Below are 16,334 nucleotides of genomic sequence, written 5' to 3'. Positions count from 1 at the left end.
AGGGGCCCTTTATTCCACCTCCTGGAAGCCCCCATTAAAAGCTGCCACTGCCCCAGACAACCACAGAGCAGGTTCTTTAGCAGGGAGCCAGAATGACTGCTAATTCCAAATTTGTTGACTACATTGATGAAGCTTTGGAAAAATCAAAAGAAACTGTACTGTCTCACTTGTTTTTCACCTATCAGGGGATTCCTTACCCAGTCACCATGTGCACCTCAGAGACTTTCAAAGCCCTGGACGCCTTTGAAGCCAGAAGCGATGACATAGTTCTAGCATCTTATCCAAAGTGTGGTAACTAACAAAACTTTTCTACAAGGGCACTTTTTCAAAGTGAGTAGGTGGGGAAGGTGCAAGGAGAAGGCGGGAGGAGGGCAGGCCATCTCATCTCTACATGAAGCCAGAAATTGCAGAGGCGGGTAGCTATGGTGAATCAGAACGGAGCCTGTAAAATCAGTAACTAGAACTGGTAGATTTAGAAACCCCAGTGTCTGAGGGCTTCCCTGGTGGCCCAGTGTTAAAGAATCCGCCTGTGATGCAGGAGACTCAGGTTCAGTCCCTAGGTTGGAAAGATCCCCTGGAGGAGGGCATGGCAACCCACTCCAGTATTCTTGCCTGGAGAATCCCATGGACAGAGGAGCCTGGCGGACTGCAATCCATGGGGTCACAAAGAGTCAGACACGCCTGAAACTGCTGAGCACATGTCACGCCGTGTCTGAGGGAGGAGGTCTGTGTGAAAAGAACAGGATGGATGATGGGTGTAGAAGGAGCTGTATGGTGGGGCTAGCAAACAGAAACAGGGCCCACTTTCCATGGAGTACTCAGAGTAGCCAAGATGTTCATCTTGATTTTTGACTGAAGACAAGCATGGGCTTGTCTATAAACATCTATGCTTTCCATGTACTAGGTTATTTTTTTCAGGATCAAAGACCAATCCTCCTGTTTCTCAAGCCAGTTTTATAGTGGTCCTTCATCAGTGGAGGGTAAGATGTTTAGAAACTAAATTACTCTATTTTATACAATCTACTTTTTTTTTTTTTCTTTTTGGCCACACCGGGTGGCATGTAGGATCTTAGTTCCCTGACCAGGGATCATACCTGCACCCCCACAGTGGAAACGTGGAGTCTCAACCACTAGATCACAGGAAAGACCTACTTTTGATCATTTTTAACTGTTATTCCATCTCTGTTTGTTAAAGCCAACTCCATTTCATATTTTCTTTTTAATTGATGCTGTATTTTTATAAAAATCAAAATCCCACATTTCTGTAGAAAATATTCATTAAGGTAAAATATATGATACACAATAAACAACCATTTCTATAGTATAACATTGTTCTGTAAAGAAGATATTCTAGATTTTTTAAAAAGCACTGCCTCTTGTTAAAGGAGAAATTTAAGAAACAAGATAATCTGATTTTTATACCGAAGTAAGTAAATGCTTCTTTCCATAGCCCAGGTTATTCTGAGTGCAGAAGAACCAGTTGTACACATCAGGGAATTGTTGTAGGTTTTCTTTTCTTTTTTTTAGGCTGTAACATAGTTTGCAGGATCTTGGTTCCCAGACCAGCGATCAGACGTGGGCCTCCTGGAGTGGAAGCAGAGTCCTAACCACTGGACTGCCAGGGAATTCTCTCATTGTAGATTTTAATTTTTATGATATGTATGTTTAAGTAACATGCTTTTATTATATCAAGACTCCTTAATGAGCTTTGATTCTCTGATTTTTCTTATAGGTTCTAACTGGATTCTCCACATCATTAGTGAATTAATGTTTGCTGATTCTAAACAAAAGTATGAATATCCAGACTTCCCAGTTCTTGAATGTGGGGACCCAGAAAAATATCAGGTTGGTACAAAAGAGCCTTGAAACTTAGAGCAAATTATTCTAGAAAGTAGAATTGGAGGATTTTTAGTTTTGAGTTCAGAAAATACTACACTAAATAATTCATTGTGTGCTTATCATATAATCCCAGCACTTTTCAGGGATTATTTCATTTTACTACAGAATCACCTTATTACCATTACTTATAAATGATTAAATCATTAGTGTGTGTGTGAAGGTAGTAACAGGTCATCCAACCTGTTATTAATATTATTGCATGTTATTACTCACCATATCAATGTAACTAACTAGGGCCTGGATGTGAGACAGGATGTTGTTCTCCCTGCCAGGAAGGACAAGAAAAAGGGGGAGGACGGATCTGCCTCAAGATTTTGGTGCTTGGACAGAACAAGGGAGAGGAGGACCATCCAGCCCCCCTCCACACTTAGACACACCACAAACACATGTGGGAAGGGAAGATGGTATCCAACTGGAAACCGCATTCCCAGCAAAACTTAGCAGAAGTGCTCACCAACAAAACTCCCAACAGGCAGACAGAACACACTTACTAGAAATAAAGTCACTTAGGGCGTTCAGAAAATTTCTGGAAACAGATGGAGACACTTGCCAGGATGACAAATACAAACTTAAAAGTTGGATCCCAGTTGAAAGGAAACTTATTTCCATGGACTGGGCCGAAGTAACAGAAAAATATATTGTAAATGAGGTGTTCAGGGATTTGGGTTTCGAAGTCTTTTGATGTCTATAATTTATCAGAAATGTTCATTTTTCTCTTGAGTATTTTTAAAAGCACTTTTTGCATTTTAATTGTCCCTTGTGGCTCAGCTGGTAAAGAATCCGCCTGCAATGTAGGAGATGTGGGTTCGATCCCTGGGTTGGGAAGATCCCTTGGAGAAGGGAAAGGTTACCCAATCGAGTATTCTGGCCTGGAGAATTCCATGGACTGTATGTAGTCCATGGAAGAGTCAGACACGACTGAGTGACTTTCACTTTCACTTTTCAAATACAAGGATAGTTTTCTATGCAATGCGCCTTTTATTTTAAAATGGAAATGAGTGAGAGGATAAGCTTCATTTAATGGTTATTCACTTTATACAGAAAATTTTCTAAAATATATACATTTTTTTCTTAAGATGTATCTGTATTTCAACTTTACATTGCTTACAGTTGGCTATATCATGCATTTTTGTGAACATATAATTATACATTTATCTAGTTTTGTTACAATTAACCTCCATTTTCCCACTTGATATTTTTCTAACCCTTTTAAGGAACTCTACCATTTCTCACATGTCTTAAAGAGATTTTTGGCCATGCAGTTTGGTGGGAATGGCAATCTATCACTTAATCTGAAAATTACCATCTGTGTGATTTTGCACAAAGGACTTAAAACCTCAAAGTCTCTTGTTAATCCTTAAAATGGGGGTTACACTATCTACCTGAGAGGATTATCGTGAATGAATGTAAAAGTACTTCCAAAACTGGAATCAAGAACAATGACTACTAATCATCACTTGGGCCCATAAGCATTGATTTAAAAAAATTTTAAGTCAGTTTTTGCTCCCTTGCTTGAGTTGGGATCTCTAGTTAATTTTTCACAGAACCATTGGCTATAAACGTCTAAATATAATTTCATTGCTTGAAATGATGACCAGCATGGAAAAAAACACTGAAAGCATTAGCCCACCACAGAACATACACTAAAGGTCTGATTTTGAGATAAAAGCCTTCATCCTATCCGATTAAACAGAGCTTCATTTTGTAAATTATCAGTAGAAGTAGATTACAAAAACAAAAAGAATCAATCATAGAGTCCTTATATTGACAAGAATTTCTCTTGTAAGGTATTTCTCAGATATTTAAGTGACTCTGCACTTTCAGGTTCTGTTAGGATATTTGACTGCACGGAGTTTTGCTGGTTTAAGAAAAAAAGATCTAGATGTTAAAAATGAATTTGGAGAAGCTATAGAAAGACTTAAACATTTCTGTTAATGACTTTGAATGCAGAAAAGATCCACATTAAGTGAAAGAGTGGATTGCAGATTTTGAGCTGTCTTGAGGAAAATGATTTGGGGATGGCTGTGGGAAAAGTAAATTTTTCTGAAAAAAAAAAAAAAAAAAAAAGATTGGGCAGTGGAAAGCAGGACGAAAGAAGGAAGTTCGAAAGGAAGTTTTCAATTGCATATTTATTTGTGATTCTCCATTCCTCATCCCCCACAAAGAAAACAGAAATAAAGAAAATCTAGAGAAGGATGTGGAAGAGGTATAATAGTAATGACTGAAACTCTTCTTCAGGTACTAAACCTAGGAGTGATTCACCACACACACACACACACACACACACACACACCACACAAACACACAACACACACATACACAACACATAAGCTTTAACTTTACTGTTTATATTTTCAAGAGAATGAAACAGTTTCCATCACCAAGGATTTTGGCAACTCATCTCCATTATGACAAATTACCTGGGTCCATCTTCAAGAACAAAGCCAAGGTGAGTGTCCCTCTACTGGTATTTCAATGTGAAGTTCTTCATGTATAGATATTGGCTTTCTGAGGTACAGGATGAGTTTGCTACTCATCACAGAATTTTAATGAATAAACTGTGCAGTTTGGTGTTTCTTGTTTTTTCTTCAGATAAATTGGCTATGCTGCTGCTGCTGCTGCTAAGTCGCTTGGCTATAGTTGCATTCAAATGAAATGTATTTTCAACCGGGATATAAAACATATACATAAAGTAGCCCACCAGGCTCCACTGTCCATGGGATTTTCCAGGCAGGAATATTGGAGTGGGTTGCTATTTCCTTCTCCAAGATATCTTCCTAACCCAGGGATCAAACCCGGGTCTTCTGTATTGCAGATGGATCCTTTACTGACTAAGCCACCAGGGAAGCCTCTAACTCCTGTTAGGTATTTGAATTCCACCAAGTGGCTGTCTGGACTACTCACATCTCCCATTACAAGGGACTCCTCTGTCCCCTCTGCCAGGTGTGGATGGCTCTGTAAAACAGTTTTTCTTTATACTGAGAATCTCCCAAATTGGAAATACCGCTTTAATCCATAATTTTCCCAGTTTAATGCAGTTCAGTAGAATCACAAACCTCAGTGATTCTTTTTCCCCCCTTAATTATTCCATGAGACACAGAGCTAAAGTAATGTATAAAGCATTTGGATTTGGAGCAAGCAGCCTTTTGAACAAAGCTTTACTTTCACAAGAAAGCAGGGCCAGAGATGAACGACAGTTAAAGTAAGAAGTTGATACTGAGATTTTATCCATACATTCCAGCCTGCTGGGCTTCACCATGCTAACTTACGTCTTTGCAGAATTATAAATTGCTATGAGCCAGAGAGATTCCTGAGTGGTAACCAGAGCCCCAAATATAAGACCCTCAAGTGACAAGAATCTGCTGTATTTGAATTGGGGGCAGAGTTTTAGATTTCAACAAAGACATAGACTAGCACATTCATCTCTATTCAGTTGTACCCTACTACCGTCAGTTCATGTCTTTAGATTGATGAGGTGTTCTGGAATCCAGACTCCCTCTCACTTTCATGCCATCTACAAATTTGATAAATAGAGCTTCTATATCTTAATCTGAAATCCTCATTAAAATGTTGATGATGGTCTAGTCAGGACAGTTTTATTAAAAATCTCTGGGCAGTTTTACATTAGTTTTTCAGCCTCCTTTGCATCAGTTTTATGTGCTTAAATGTTTCTGCTGCCGGCATGCCTTCTTTCATTTGCAGAGGAAGTCATAAGCAGTGAATCTACTAATTTAAGAACTATGTCCAAGAAAAAACTGCCATTAGAAATGACTTTTTCTTAGAGAACCCCTGTTGCCCCCTGGTGGTTATTACTTGCTCTTTTATGTGGCCACAAGTCAATTCCAAAAACATCTCCAAAATGGAGGTCATTTTGTACTTTGCAAACACCACACTTTCCTCTTTCCGAAAGGGAAATGCTACCTGCCTGTTTCCGGTCCTCCGAACCTCTTGTATGGTGTCTCCAATTCCTCCAAGGTCACTAACAGTGCTCAGTAATAATGTATTCCACAACATTCTCAGTTCTTTAAAGGGAAATCTGGCCAGAGGGCCCAAACCCACTTGAAGTGGTCTGCAATTTAGTGGTTTTTCTTGGGTTTCAGTTTGCTCTTTACAACATTTATTTCACACTTTTCATTCAGAAAAATGAATTTGTGCCTCATCAGAGAAGGCAGACATAACACTGAAATTCAGAGGTTCTGTTTCCTCCATATCACCCATCATACCTCCAACCTGCCCTTCTTCGATCTTCTCCCATGAAACTCTAAACATTATTTTTGTTGTCCTTAACATTATTTTGTTGTTTTTACTTTTGGGGTGGTTTAACTTTTCAGACCATGCTCTTGTGAGCCTGCTCTTCATTCCTTTTTACATGGTCTACATATGACATTTTACTGTCTCAGTTTGTTAGCAAAAATTCAGTGTAACAATATCAATCTTCTTTTTCTTCTTTCTTTTCCCCGTTTCCCCAGGCTTCCTTATCTGCCAGCTCCTGTTCCTCAACTTCTTTCTTTCTTTCTACCCCCACAAAATCAGGTAGTATACAATAGGACACAATGCTCATGCTTTCAGTTTTCCAAAGTTCAACGCCTAAAATTAAGTTAAGATAACTTAATTTTCTCTCTCCAGATACTGGTGATATTTCGAAACCCTAAAGACACAGCAGTATCTTTTTTCCATTTCCACAATGATGTTCCTGATATTCCAAGCTATGGCTCTTGGGATGACTTCTTCAGACAGTTCATGAAAGGACAAGGTATGGCTGTTGGTAAAAGAATCCTTCTTACTTCAACAGATGATCACAGAAATACAAAAATTCAAATGTGTTTTAGGATAAAGAAAGAAACAACAGGGACCTACTGTATAGGACAGGGAACTACATTCAATATATTGCAACAACCTACAACAAAAAAGAATATGAAAAAAGACTGCATATTTGTGAATATATATACAACTGAATTACTACACTGTACACTAGAAACTAATACAACATTGTAAATCAACTATACTTCAATTAAAAAAATTAATAACTTTAAAAAAGAAAGAAAAAATAAATTAAGGCAGATCCAGGAACCACAATGTTACTTTTAAATAAAGCTTTCTGGGCATCAAACAACACATTACTGTTTTTAAAAATCATCTGGACAATTCAATATGTTGAGGATGAATGTTAAATAGCCATAGAACAGACATGGGACAAAAAGGCCTGTAATAGACTTGTACAAAAAGCATTTCAAATTCACTTCCCACAAGTCTCTGTATAGCACAATAATAAAAGCCAAAAAAGAACAAAACCATGACAATGAGCTGCCACACCTAAGATACTTGTTTGCCAGAAAGCAAGTAAGGTTTTGTTAGATCATGTTGAAGGTTTTACCTCTGGTTACTGATAACCATAATTTCATAAGTGCCTAGAAATGCTCTGGCTACCAAACTAGGTATTATATACACATATCTCATTTAAGACCATACCAACTATGAATAAGGCAGTATTAACTATAAAAAACTTAAATCACTTGCCAACGGTCTCAGTTACGTGTATGCGGCAGCAACTCTACTTCCGTGGGTATAGTGGCCAGAGGTGAATAAATGTCTATTTTTAGCAGTGAGTGGCTCTGTTGAGTGCTTACAGTATAGTACAAGGCAGAATTAATGCCAGATGACCTTAGAGTTGCTACCAAGTCCCTCTAAAAGGACCATGTTTAAAGGGGATCAGCACAGCAATGCAACACTATCCCGTATGAATAGACACTGGGGACAGTACTGAGTCCTTAGCAAAGATTAAGTCTTGGGATTGGGGTGTAGGAGAGAAAAAGAAAGTGTACAGAAGGTGCTTATGAAGCACTGATAGGAAAGATTTGGCTTGTTTAGTAACTACTCACTAAGACCAGATGGAAGTAGTTAAGTCAAGTCTAAAACACTATACTCCATTCATATAACACAAGAGAACATTCAGTGGTGGAGAAACGCATCATCATTGGGACAATCTATTTTAGGGAATCTTTGTTGCTTGTCCATCCTTTTAGTCTAATCATTTGATTAACAATGATAAGAAGTGGCACTGATATTAATAACTTGGATGGATTTTCTGCCTTGTAAACTTGTTAAAGTCAACTTACAGAGAGAGGCAGCTGAATGTACTGAAAACGTACAGGATGTAGAATGAGAAGGCCTGGATTGGGCTTCATCACTTATTATTATGTATTAGTAATTAACACTAGATAGAATAAAATAGCTACCATTTATTGAGCACTTACCACATGCCAGGCATGCTGGCATGCTACTCCTAACACACATTATTTTAATTTTCATAATAACCAAATGAGGATAATACTATTATTATCACCATGTTACAAAGAAGAAAATAGAGGCAGAGAAAGACTCTAAACTTTGATTTCCTTAGTTGTAAAGAGAAAATAGGAATACCCAACCTATGAGAGGTAACACAGTATTGTATTTTGTTTGGTTGCAATAGCTCTGCGTTTGAACTAACATTCAAAGATGTCAATAACACATAATTTATTGTGCAGCCTTAAAGTGGTTACTTAGCTCCTCTGGGTTTCTAATTCTCCATCAATAAAATGGGTATAAAATTGTAGCTATCACATTGGATTGTTTTAAAAAGCGAAAGATGAAATGTACGCATATCAATAGAACATTTGGAAAAGCAGAAAACCCAACCACAGTGGCATAAACAGATCAGGTTTTATCTTCTTCACTTAACTAAGAAGTCTGGAGATAGCAACCGACCCAGTAGACCAGTAACATTGGGTGAGCAGCTCTGAGATTTCCTGGGCTCCTCTGTCATGCTTTCTGCAACATTCTCTCAAGTTGTCCTTCTCTCAAGCGTCACCTTCAGATCACGAAGAAGGGTCATCGTAACAGGAATAATTGTTCTAGAAACCTTCCAGCAGACCCCTGATTGCTGGCTAGGACTTCTTCATGTGACCAGAGTCCAAAGGGAGGCAGAAAGTGAGAAGCAGAATTCTCTGACTAGCTTAGACCCAACTAATCAGGGTTTGGTTTGCAACAAAGAAGGGAGTGTACTATATGTGGGGCAGGAAATTTACAGTATTTTGTACAACAAAACATGTAGAAACTGCCTGGCTCAAATCATAATAATTATGACAATATTATTATTACTAATAATGTTAATATTGACTAATATTTGAATGGGTATTATTAATCAGGCACTGTTTTAAGTATTTGACATGTGTTAATTCACTTAAAATTCACAACAACCCCATTTTACAGATGAGGAAACTAAGGTACAAAGAGGTTTAGGGAGTTTCTCCCAGGCACACAGCTGTCTAGATCTGCACTGTCCAATATGGTAGTCCCTAGCCACATGTGGAAATTGAGCATTTGAAATGTGACTAGTGCAAGTAAAGAGCTAAATTTTAAATTTTATTTTAATTCAAATTTATATTTTAAGACACTCAATTCAGTTGCTGGAAACTTTTAAGTAAGTTTGGTATGAGTGTGTGAATCTGTTTTTTCAACTATAAGTTTCATGAAGTCTAAATACACATCAAGTATTTTTGGCAAAAAACTTAATCAAATTGATGTTCTTTATAAGTGTAAAACACCCACAAGCTCTTGTAGACTTAGAATTTAAAAAAAATAAGGGCAATGTTTCACTAATAATTATTTATGCTGATTACATGCTGAAATGATAATATTTTGGGATCTGTGGGTTAAATAAATTAAACTATTCAAATTAATTTCACCTGCTTCTTTTCACTTTTTTTAACATGGCTACTAGAAAACTTAAAGTTACAGATGTGGCTTGCATGACATTTCTATTGGACAATGCTAGTCTAGATAACATGTCTCATCATTTCTTTCTGACATTATATCTGTTGGTTTTCATGTCTCATTCACTATTTCTGAATTACTTCATTCACCTAAATATTCATGAAAATTTGTAGTTCTTGTGAAACCATTTTTGCAACTTGCTTAGTTGTGCTACTGTTCCTGAAAATAAGAAAATGAGAAAATCTGACATTAGGATTGATTTATGTCAGTTCTTTTGGAGCAGGGATTTGTAATCTTATAGTCTTGTTTGATCATATACCCAAACATATAGTTTATATTTTAGGGCACACATTAACCATTTTATCCTCATTCTATCATTCTATCATTTTAACCTCAATTATTTAAAATTTCTTAAGAAGTTATTTCTCCCCTGTATTTTTAGTTTCCTGGGGAAGCTATTTTGATTTTGCAATTAATTGGAACAAACATCTTGATGATGAAAATGTTATGTTCATATTATATGAAGACCTGAGAGAGGTGAGATTATGATTATTGGTATTCTATGAATGACAACATAGAACATTTATTCATAATGTCTGATTGCATGAACAAATATTATACTCAATTTTTAAAAATATTCCATATATGTGGTACAGTGCTAGGGGAAAAAACCAAACAATGCATATGTGTTTAGATTGTTTATTCAATAGAAATAATGTAATTCTTAGGAATTTACTACTAACAGTGACTGTTTTTTTCCCCTCTGTGATAGATAGTCCAAATTAGGAATGGCAGAAATGATAGGTCTCTATTGAGGTTTAACTCAATATGCTTTTGGCTGTGAATTAATTTTTCCATATAATGTTATTTTAAAAAACTGCTTCTTCACAAATATTTAGTGAGTTTAGCATTGTTTTGCTGCTGCTGCTGCTGCTGCTGCTAAGTCACTTCAGTCGTGACCGACTCTGTGCGATCCCATAGATGGCAGCCCACCAGGATCCCCCATCCCTGGAATTCTCCAGGCAAGAACACTGGAGTGGGTTGCCATTTCCTTCTCCAGTGCATGAAAGTGAAAACTGAAAGTGAAGTCACTCAGTCGTATCCGACTCTAGCGACCCCATGGACTGTAGCCTACCAGGCTCCTCCGTCCATGGGATTTTCCAGGCAAAAGTACTGGAGTGGGGTTCCATTGCCTTCTCTGAGCATTGTTTCAGGCCTTTGTAATTTATCAGTGAACAGACTAAAGTTCACTACGTGGGAGAAGCTTACATTCTAGCTGGAGAAAGTGGGGAGACAGAATGATAAACAATAAATACAATAGAAATTTTAAATGTATATAATATGTGAGAATGAAGAAAGAGCACAGCTGATTAAGGAAAACTAGAAATCCTCAAGGGTGGGGGTGTCAGGATACTGAACAAATCTCAGCATGAAATAGGATGGTCAGTGGAAAGAAACCTCATGGAAGGCATGCGACATGAACCAAGATTGGAGGGAGATGAGGGAATGAGCCAAGTAGGTAACCAGAGTAATAGCTTTCCAGGCAGAGAAGACCAGCTGGAGCAAAGGCCCTGAGGTAGGAGTGTTCCTGCAAGGATTAAGGAGTGAAAAGGAGCAGATGTGGTTGGCTGTGGGGATGAACCAGAAGAGGCTAACCAATGAGGACACAGGTGTAAGGGGGTGGACTGGAGTGTGAGAAATGGAGTGGCTCTGAGTGAAATGGGAAGTCATTGTAGGATTTCGAGCAGAAGAGTGGTAGGAACTGATGTGTTTTTAACAGGATCATTCTGTCTGGTGTGTGAGAATATATTAGAGAGAGGGAACGAGAACCCAGGGAAACCCATGAGGAGGTTATTGCTCTAGTCCAGGCAATGGAAGGAAGATGGTGGCTCAGACCTGAAGGGGCCATGGAGGGGAAGAGAAGTGGTTGAATTCTGAACTTACGTTGAAGGAAACGCCAATAGCATTTGCTGCTGGACTGGATGAGGGAAAGAGCAGTGAGAACAAAAGAGAAGTCAAATGAGACCCCAGTATTATTGGTCCAACCAACTGGGAGCATTGAGCTGTCACCATGGGAGTAGGAGACGGCAGCAGGTGAAGCAGGATTATGGGGAAGACCAGGGATCTGGTTTTAAACATCAGAAGGCTAAGATGTTTATCAGTCATCCAAATGGAGGGGCCAAGTAGGCAGTTGGGTATTGAAGTCTTAAATGCAGAAAGAGTTCTGAGCTACAGATGTAAATCTGGCCCACAAATGACATTTAAAGTCATGATATTACATATCTAATATGTAAGCATATGGACAGAGAAGCTGACCAAGAACTGAGCCTTGCAGCCCTCCAACATGAAAAGTTTGAATAAAAAGGGAGGAATCAGCAAAGGCGACTAAAGAGTAGCTAATGACATAAGAGGGAAACCAGAGTCCTGGAGCTCCAGGGGAGAAAGCATGTTAAAGGAGAAGAGACTCAAATGCTCTCTAACTGAATTGAGTCTTTAACACTAGTTTCTCCTGACATTCTTATAAAAAAATAAAAGTGTAATTGAATTCATCCCTTCTGTTTATGGTATGTATATATATAACATGAAAGAACATACTAATGTAGTCTTTTCCCCTTCTTGTCTAGAATGTTGCTAAAAAAACTTGTGATTCATGGATGTTAGTGTTGTCCCAAATGTTAATCATTCTTTTTTGCAGTTGGTAGGAGGTTGCCTGTTCAAATTGATTTGGGGGCTGCTGTAGTATATAGCCTGCTCCTTTGGGAAATTCACATTGCACACTAGCATATTAAAGATTGACAGATTCTACAAACAAAAGAACAAAACCTTACCTTTACTAATCCAAAGCTTCCACATTTATTTGACGGCAACCCTTAACCTTCCTTCCCCCCATGAAACATCTATAAGCACCTATATATTCACCTATATATTTCATTAATATATGAAATATATTAATGTTTTGTAGAGTACAGTTTAAGAAACTGTGCTAGAATATTTCTAAATCTCCACTGGTCAATGATAGTGTTGAGAAGGTTGATGATACTTACAAAGGTATTAAATGATATATTCCAAGACTTATTGTAGCTTTTATGATTCTAAAAATGAGCCTTTCTTGATAGAATTAACTATTAGCTACAAACAGGATTTAGAAGAAAAGAGAATTTGAATGAGCACATACAAATATATTAATTTCCTCAGCTGGTTTATACTGGTGCTTTTTAACAAAATGAATGTCATCTTAGATAAAATTCTACCCTACTAATGAATGCTTACTGTCACTATCTATACCCTGCATAGTAAGTCGTAAATTGAAACTACAAAGTAAAATCAGTACAGAGTATCTTAAAGGGAAATTTCAAATATTTATACTGAAGTATCAAAGTAAGTCTGAAGAGATAGAAAGGGACAGCTGAATTATAGAGTTAGGCTTGAAATGCATTCTAAGAAGCCTGTCTTTGCTTGGGGCACAATTCCCATAGAAAGAAGTTTATCCTCTAAAATTTTGTTTTCAGAATCTGGCCACTGGAATAAAACAAATTGCTGAGTTCTTCGGATTCTCTCCATCTGGGGAGCAGATTCAAACTATTTCGGCACGAAGTACCTTCCACGCCATGCGAGCCAAGTCCCAGGAAACACATGGTGCTGTGGGCCCGTTCCTGTTCCGCAAAGGTAAAGCTGCCTTGATTTCTGACCCATCCATCAGTCTGCTCATAACAGGCAATTCAAACAACTTTATGCTGAAGAAGACAGGATTTTCTTTGTCTCTTCCTCAACAAGAAATCTGACATAGATCAGAGCTGGAACTGGTAACTCCATGCTATCTTTTAGAGTACTAAGCTCCTCCCACCTTTCTCTTGCCACCTGCTGATAAAAGGAGAGCAGCTAGAGCTCCTGAATTACAATAAAGTTAGAGGGTTATTTTATTAAAGTAAAAAGGGAGTGGCAAGAGAATCACATGCATTTGCTGAGCAAGCCCCCTTTACAGAATTTTGTGGGAAGCCTCATTCAGTGGCTTACATCTCATTGGTCCCTTCTCACTGGGCTGTTGGCTGGAAAATGTAGTTTTTTAAAAAGGTGGGTGTGTTATTACTCAATTAAAATCAAAGTTTTATTAATAAAGGAGAATGAGAAAATGAGTGTTGGATAGGCAACCAGTTTTCTCTGGCACTGGTGATTTTACTAAATTTCATTAAAGTATTCTAATTTATTATGCAAATTTATGATAATATAGCCCAAGGATTATCAGTTTTCTTTTTTATTGTATATATAATGAAACTATAATGTGATTTAGAGGCAGCACATATAACAACTATCACTTATTAGGCATGAATCACGTGTTAGGCCCTTTGCTGGGCTTAAATTTTATAGCAAAATATATTAAATCCTTAATTTTATAATATGGGCACCAAGACTCAGAGATATTAATTGATCCTTTGTCACAAAGCTAATTGGGCTTCCTAGGTGCGCTAGTGGTGAAGAATCCAACTGCCAGTGCAGGAGACTAAGAGATTCAGAGTCGATCCCTGGGTTGGGAAGATCCCCTGGGAGAGGGCATGGCAACCCACTCCAGTATTCTTGCCTGGAGAAGCCCATGGACAGAGGAGCCTGGTGGGCTACAGTCAGTAGGGTTGCACAGAATCAGATACGAGTGAAGCAACTTACCATGCACGCACGAAGCTAATTAATGAAACCGGATACAAATGTAGGTCTACTTGATTCTACTATACTTTGTCAAATGAAGACTCATTTAAAAAAATCCACTGTGAATACAACATTGTGTATAAATCTGGCTTTGGTTTGCGTTCTGACTTTAACTCTGATTTTTATGCCTTATTTTATTAGCTTTAAGAAGAGGGGAAAAATAAAACCTTTCTATATGTTGTTAATCAAATACTCTTCAGAATAGAAAAAATTCTAAAAGTAGTGATTTTAAAATATTACACTATTCCATGTAGAAAATTCAGAAAGTACAGAAAGAAATGAAAAAGTATAAAAATTATCCACATTTTCCCCACCAGAGGCAGGTTTGACTTTTGACACATTTCTTCCAGCCTTATTCTGTGATGTTTCATATAGTTGATGACATTTGTAGAGAGTTTTGTTTTTTATTCCTGCATATATGTAAGCATTTTCTCACATCATTAAAACTGCTTTATAAATATACATTTCATTGGCTATGCAACAAGGAGCTTAACAACTTCAACCCAAATCATCAGAAGAGTCTAAGGAAAAGAGTAACTTCTTTACTTTTAAAAGCACATAAGAAAAATATATCTCAAACTCAGGCAAAATAATAATTTTTTGTAAAATTTTCAGTACTTGGAGACTTAACCAAAAGCTGCTATAAAAATATTAATTTATCTTCTCAATGGGTATTTAAAGTATTAAAAGACTTCAGAGAGAAAAAAATGATTCTAAAAAAGTGGTATTTTGGTCCCAGGTGTTGGAAGAGGGGTGGGGATGGGAGGTCACTGAGGTCACGGGCCCCCTTAGTGACACTGAAAAAGTACCTCACCTCCCACAGCACACCACACCAATGGGGAAGCCCAAGTGGATCTTGCTCACTTTACAAGAAAAATTACATTAGTTTTTTAAGACTGTGTAATTTTTTTTCATGTGTCCATTTCACATTTCAAAGTGAAACTCTGCACGGAGAAATGGTAAAATCAAGATGAAATATTCTAACAGGTGTCTAAGTCTACTGTTTTTTTGTGTGTGTTGTAGGTGAAGTTGGTGATTGGAAAAACCTGTTCAGTGAAACTCAGAACCAGGAAATGGATGAAAAATTCAAAGAGTGCTTAGCTGACACTGCCCTGGGAACAAAGTTGAAGTATAACTCATACTGCCAGCCTTGATTCTGGTCAATTCAGCTTATTTTCCTTAATAATAACTGAATTTAAATATCAATAATTACATAATAATCTAGTCAATAATGATAATTAAAAACATTTTAGACATAAACAGTGTTTAATAATGAAAACAAAAGAAAATTTTGAGCACAAACATAAGTTTGTTCACTTTTTACAGAAAGATAAGTTTAGCCATCCAAAAGGGATGCTGTATTTAGTGATGTATCCTGGGGTTTTAACTTCTTTCATGCTCTGGGTTCACACAAGACCATAAGCCAATACTATCAGAGATATACCTAAATCTGTTTGCACATAGATGAGACAGGCCTTTCTGTCTGATCACAGGAAGGCCTGTGATCATGATCACAATGTTTTGTCCTCTCACAAAAATCCCTCTCTTCCTCACTATGGATCAGAGCCCTTGTGATCTGATCCTTTCTGAACTTACTGTTATGGGAAATTTAATTCCAATTCTGCCCTGAAATAAAATGAATAAATTCTATTCTCATTTGATTCAAGAAAAACACATTGCTCATGTACTCTGTGTGTGTCATTTCAGAAAGCTCTATGGAGGCCCACTCTCAAGGGACTTTATATTTGTACTTAATACAAGCTTCACTTTAAAGCTAAAGATTAGAGGTTGTGTTATTCTGACATGAAGGCTTTCCTACCAGAGAGCCTCACGTAAGCATGTGGAATCTACAAGAGAAAGCAGAAAGTGTTCTGGGAAAAAAAAAAAAAAAAAAACACCTTTCAACAATCTCCTTAATATTTACACTACAGCTAGTTTCACTCTAAAGCTAAGTTCTACACAGTTAATAGAATGAGTTGTAA

At 37.4% G+C, this 16,334-nt stretch overlaps 1 protein-coding gene across 1 annotated transcript; it reads left to right on the top strand.

Annotated features, from left to right (window-relative positions):
• The first annotated feature begins 92 nt into the window (after window positions 1-92).
• On the top strand, window positions 93-15,792 carry SULT6B1 (sulfotransferase family 6B member 1). Its single transcript, XM_055539081.1, has 7 exons — window positions 93-291; window positions 1,733-1,845; window positions 4,259-4,348; window positions 6,526-6,652; window positions 10,097-10,191; window positions 13,164-13,320; window positions 15,376-15,792. Exons 1-7 carry the CDS (start codon window positions 93-95, stop codon window positions 15,504-15,506), a joined length of 912 nt encoding a protein of 303 aa, XP_055395056.1. The 3' UTR covers window positions 15,507-15,792.
• Window positions 15,793-16,334: the final 542 nt, after the last annotated feature.

This window comes from Bubalus kerabau, chromosome 11, assembly GCF_029407905.1.
Source record: "Bubalus kerabau isolate K-KA32 ecotype Philippines breed swamp buffalo chromosome 11, PCC_UOA_SB_1v2, whole genome shotgun sequence".
NCBI classification, from domain to species: Eukaryota; Metazoa; Chordata; class Mammalia; order Artiodactyla; family Bovidae; genus Bubalus; species Bubalus kerabau.
Note: the sequence above shows the minus strand (reverse complement) of the source record. Positions and strands in the feature narration are given on the sequence as shown.

What these genes read in the sequence shown, in the direction of transcription:
- SULT6B1 (XM_055539081.1), top strand. Translation starts at nt 93, where the DNA reads ATGACTGCTAATTCCAAATTTGTTGACTACATTGATGAAGCTTTGGAA. An exon ending in TCTTCAAGAACAAAGCCAAG is followed by an intron (nt 4,349 to 6,525) that starts GTGAGTGTCCCT and finishes TTCTCTCTCCAG; the next exon opens with ATACTGGTGATATTTCGAAA. An exon ending in ACAGTTCATGAAAGGACAAG is followed by an intron (nt 6,653 to 10,096) that starts GTATGGCTGTTG and finishes CTGTATTTTTAG; the next exon opens with TTTCCTGGGGAAGCTATTTT.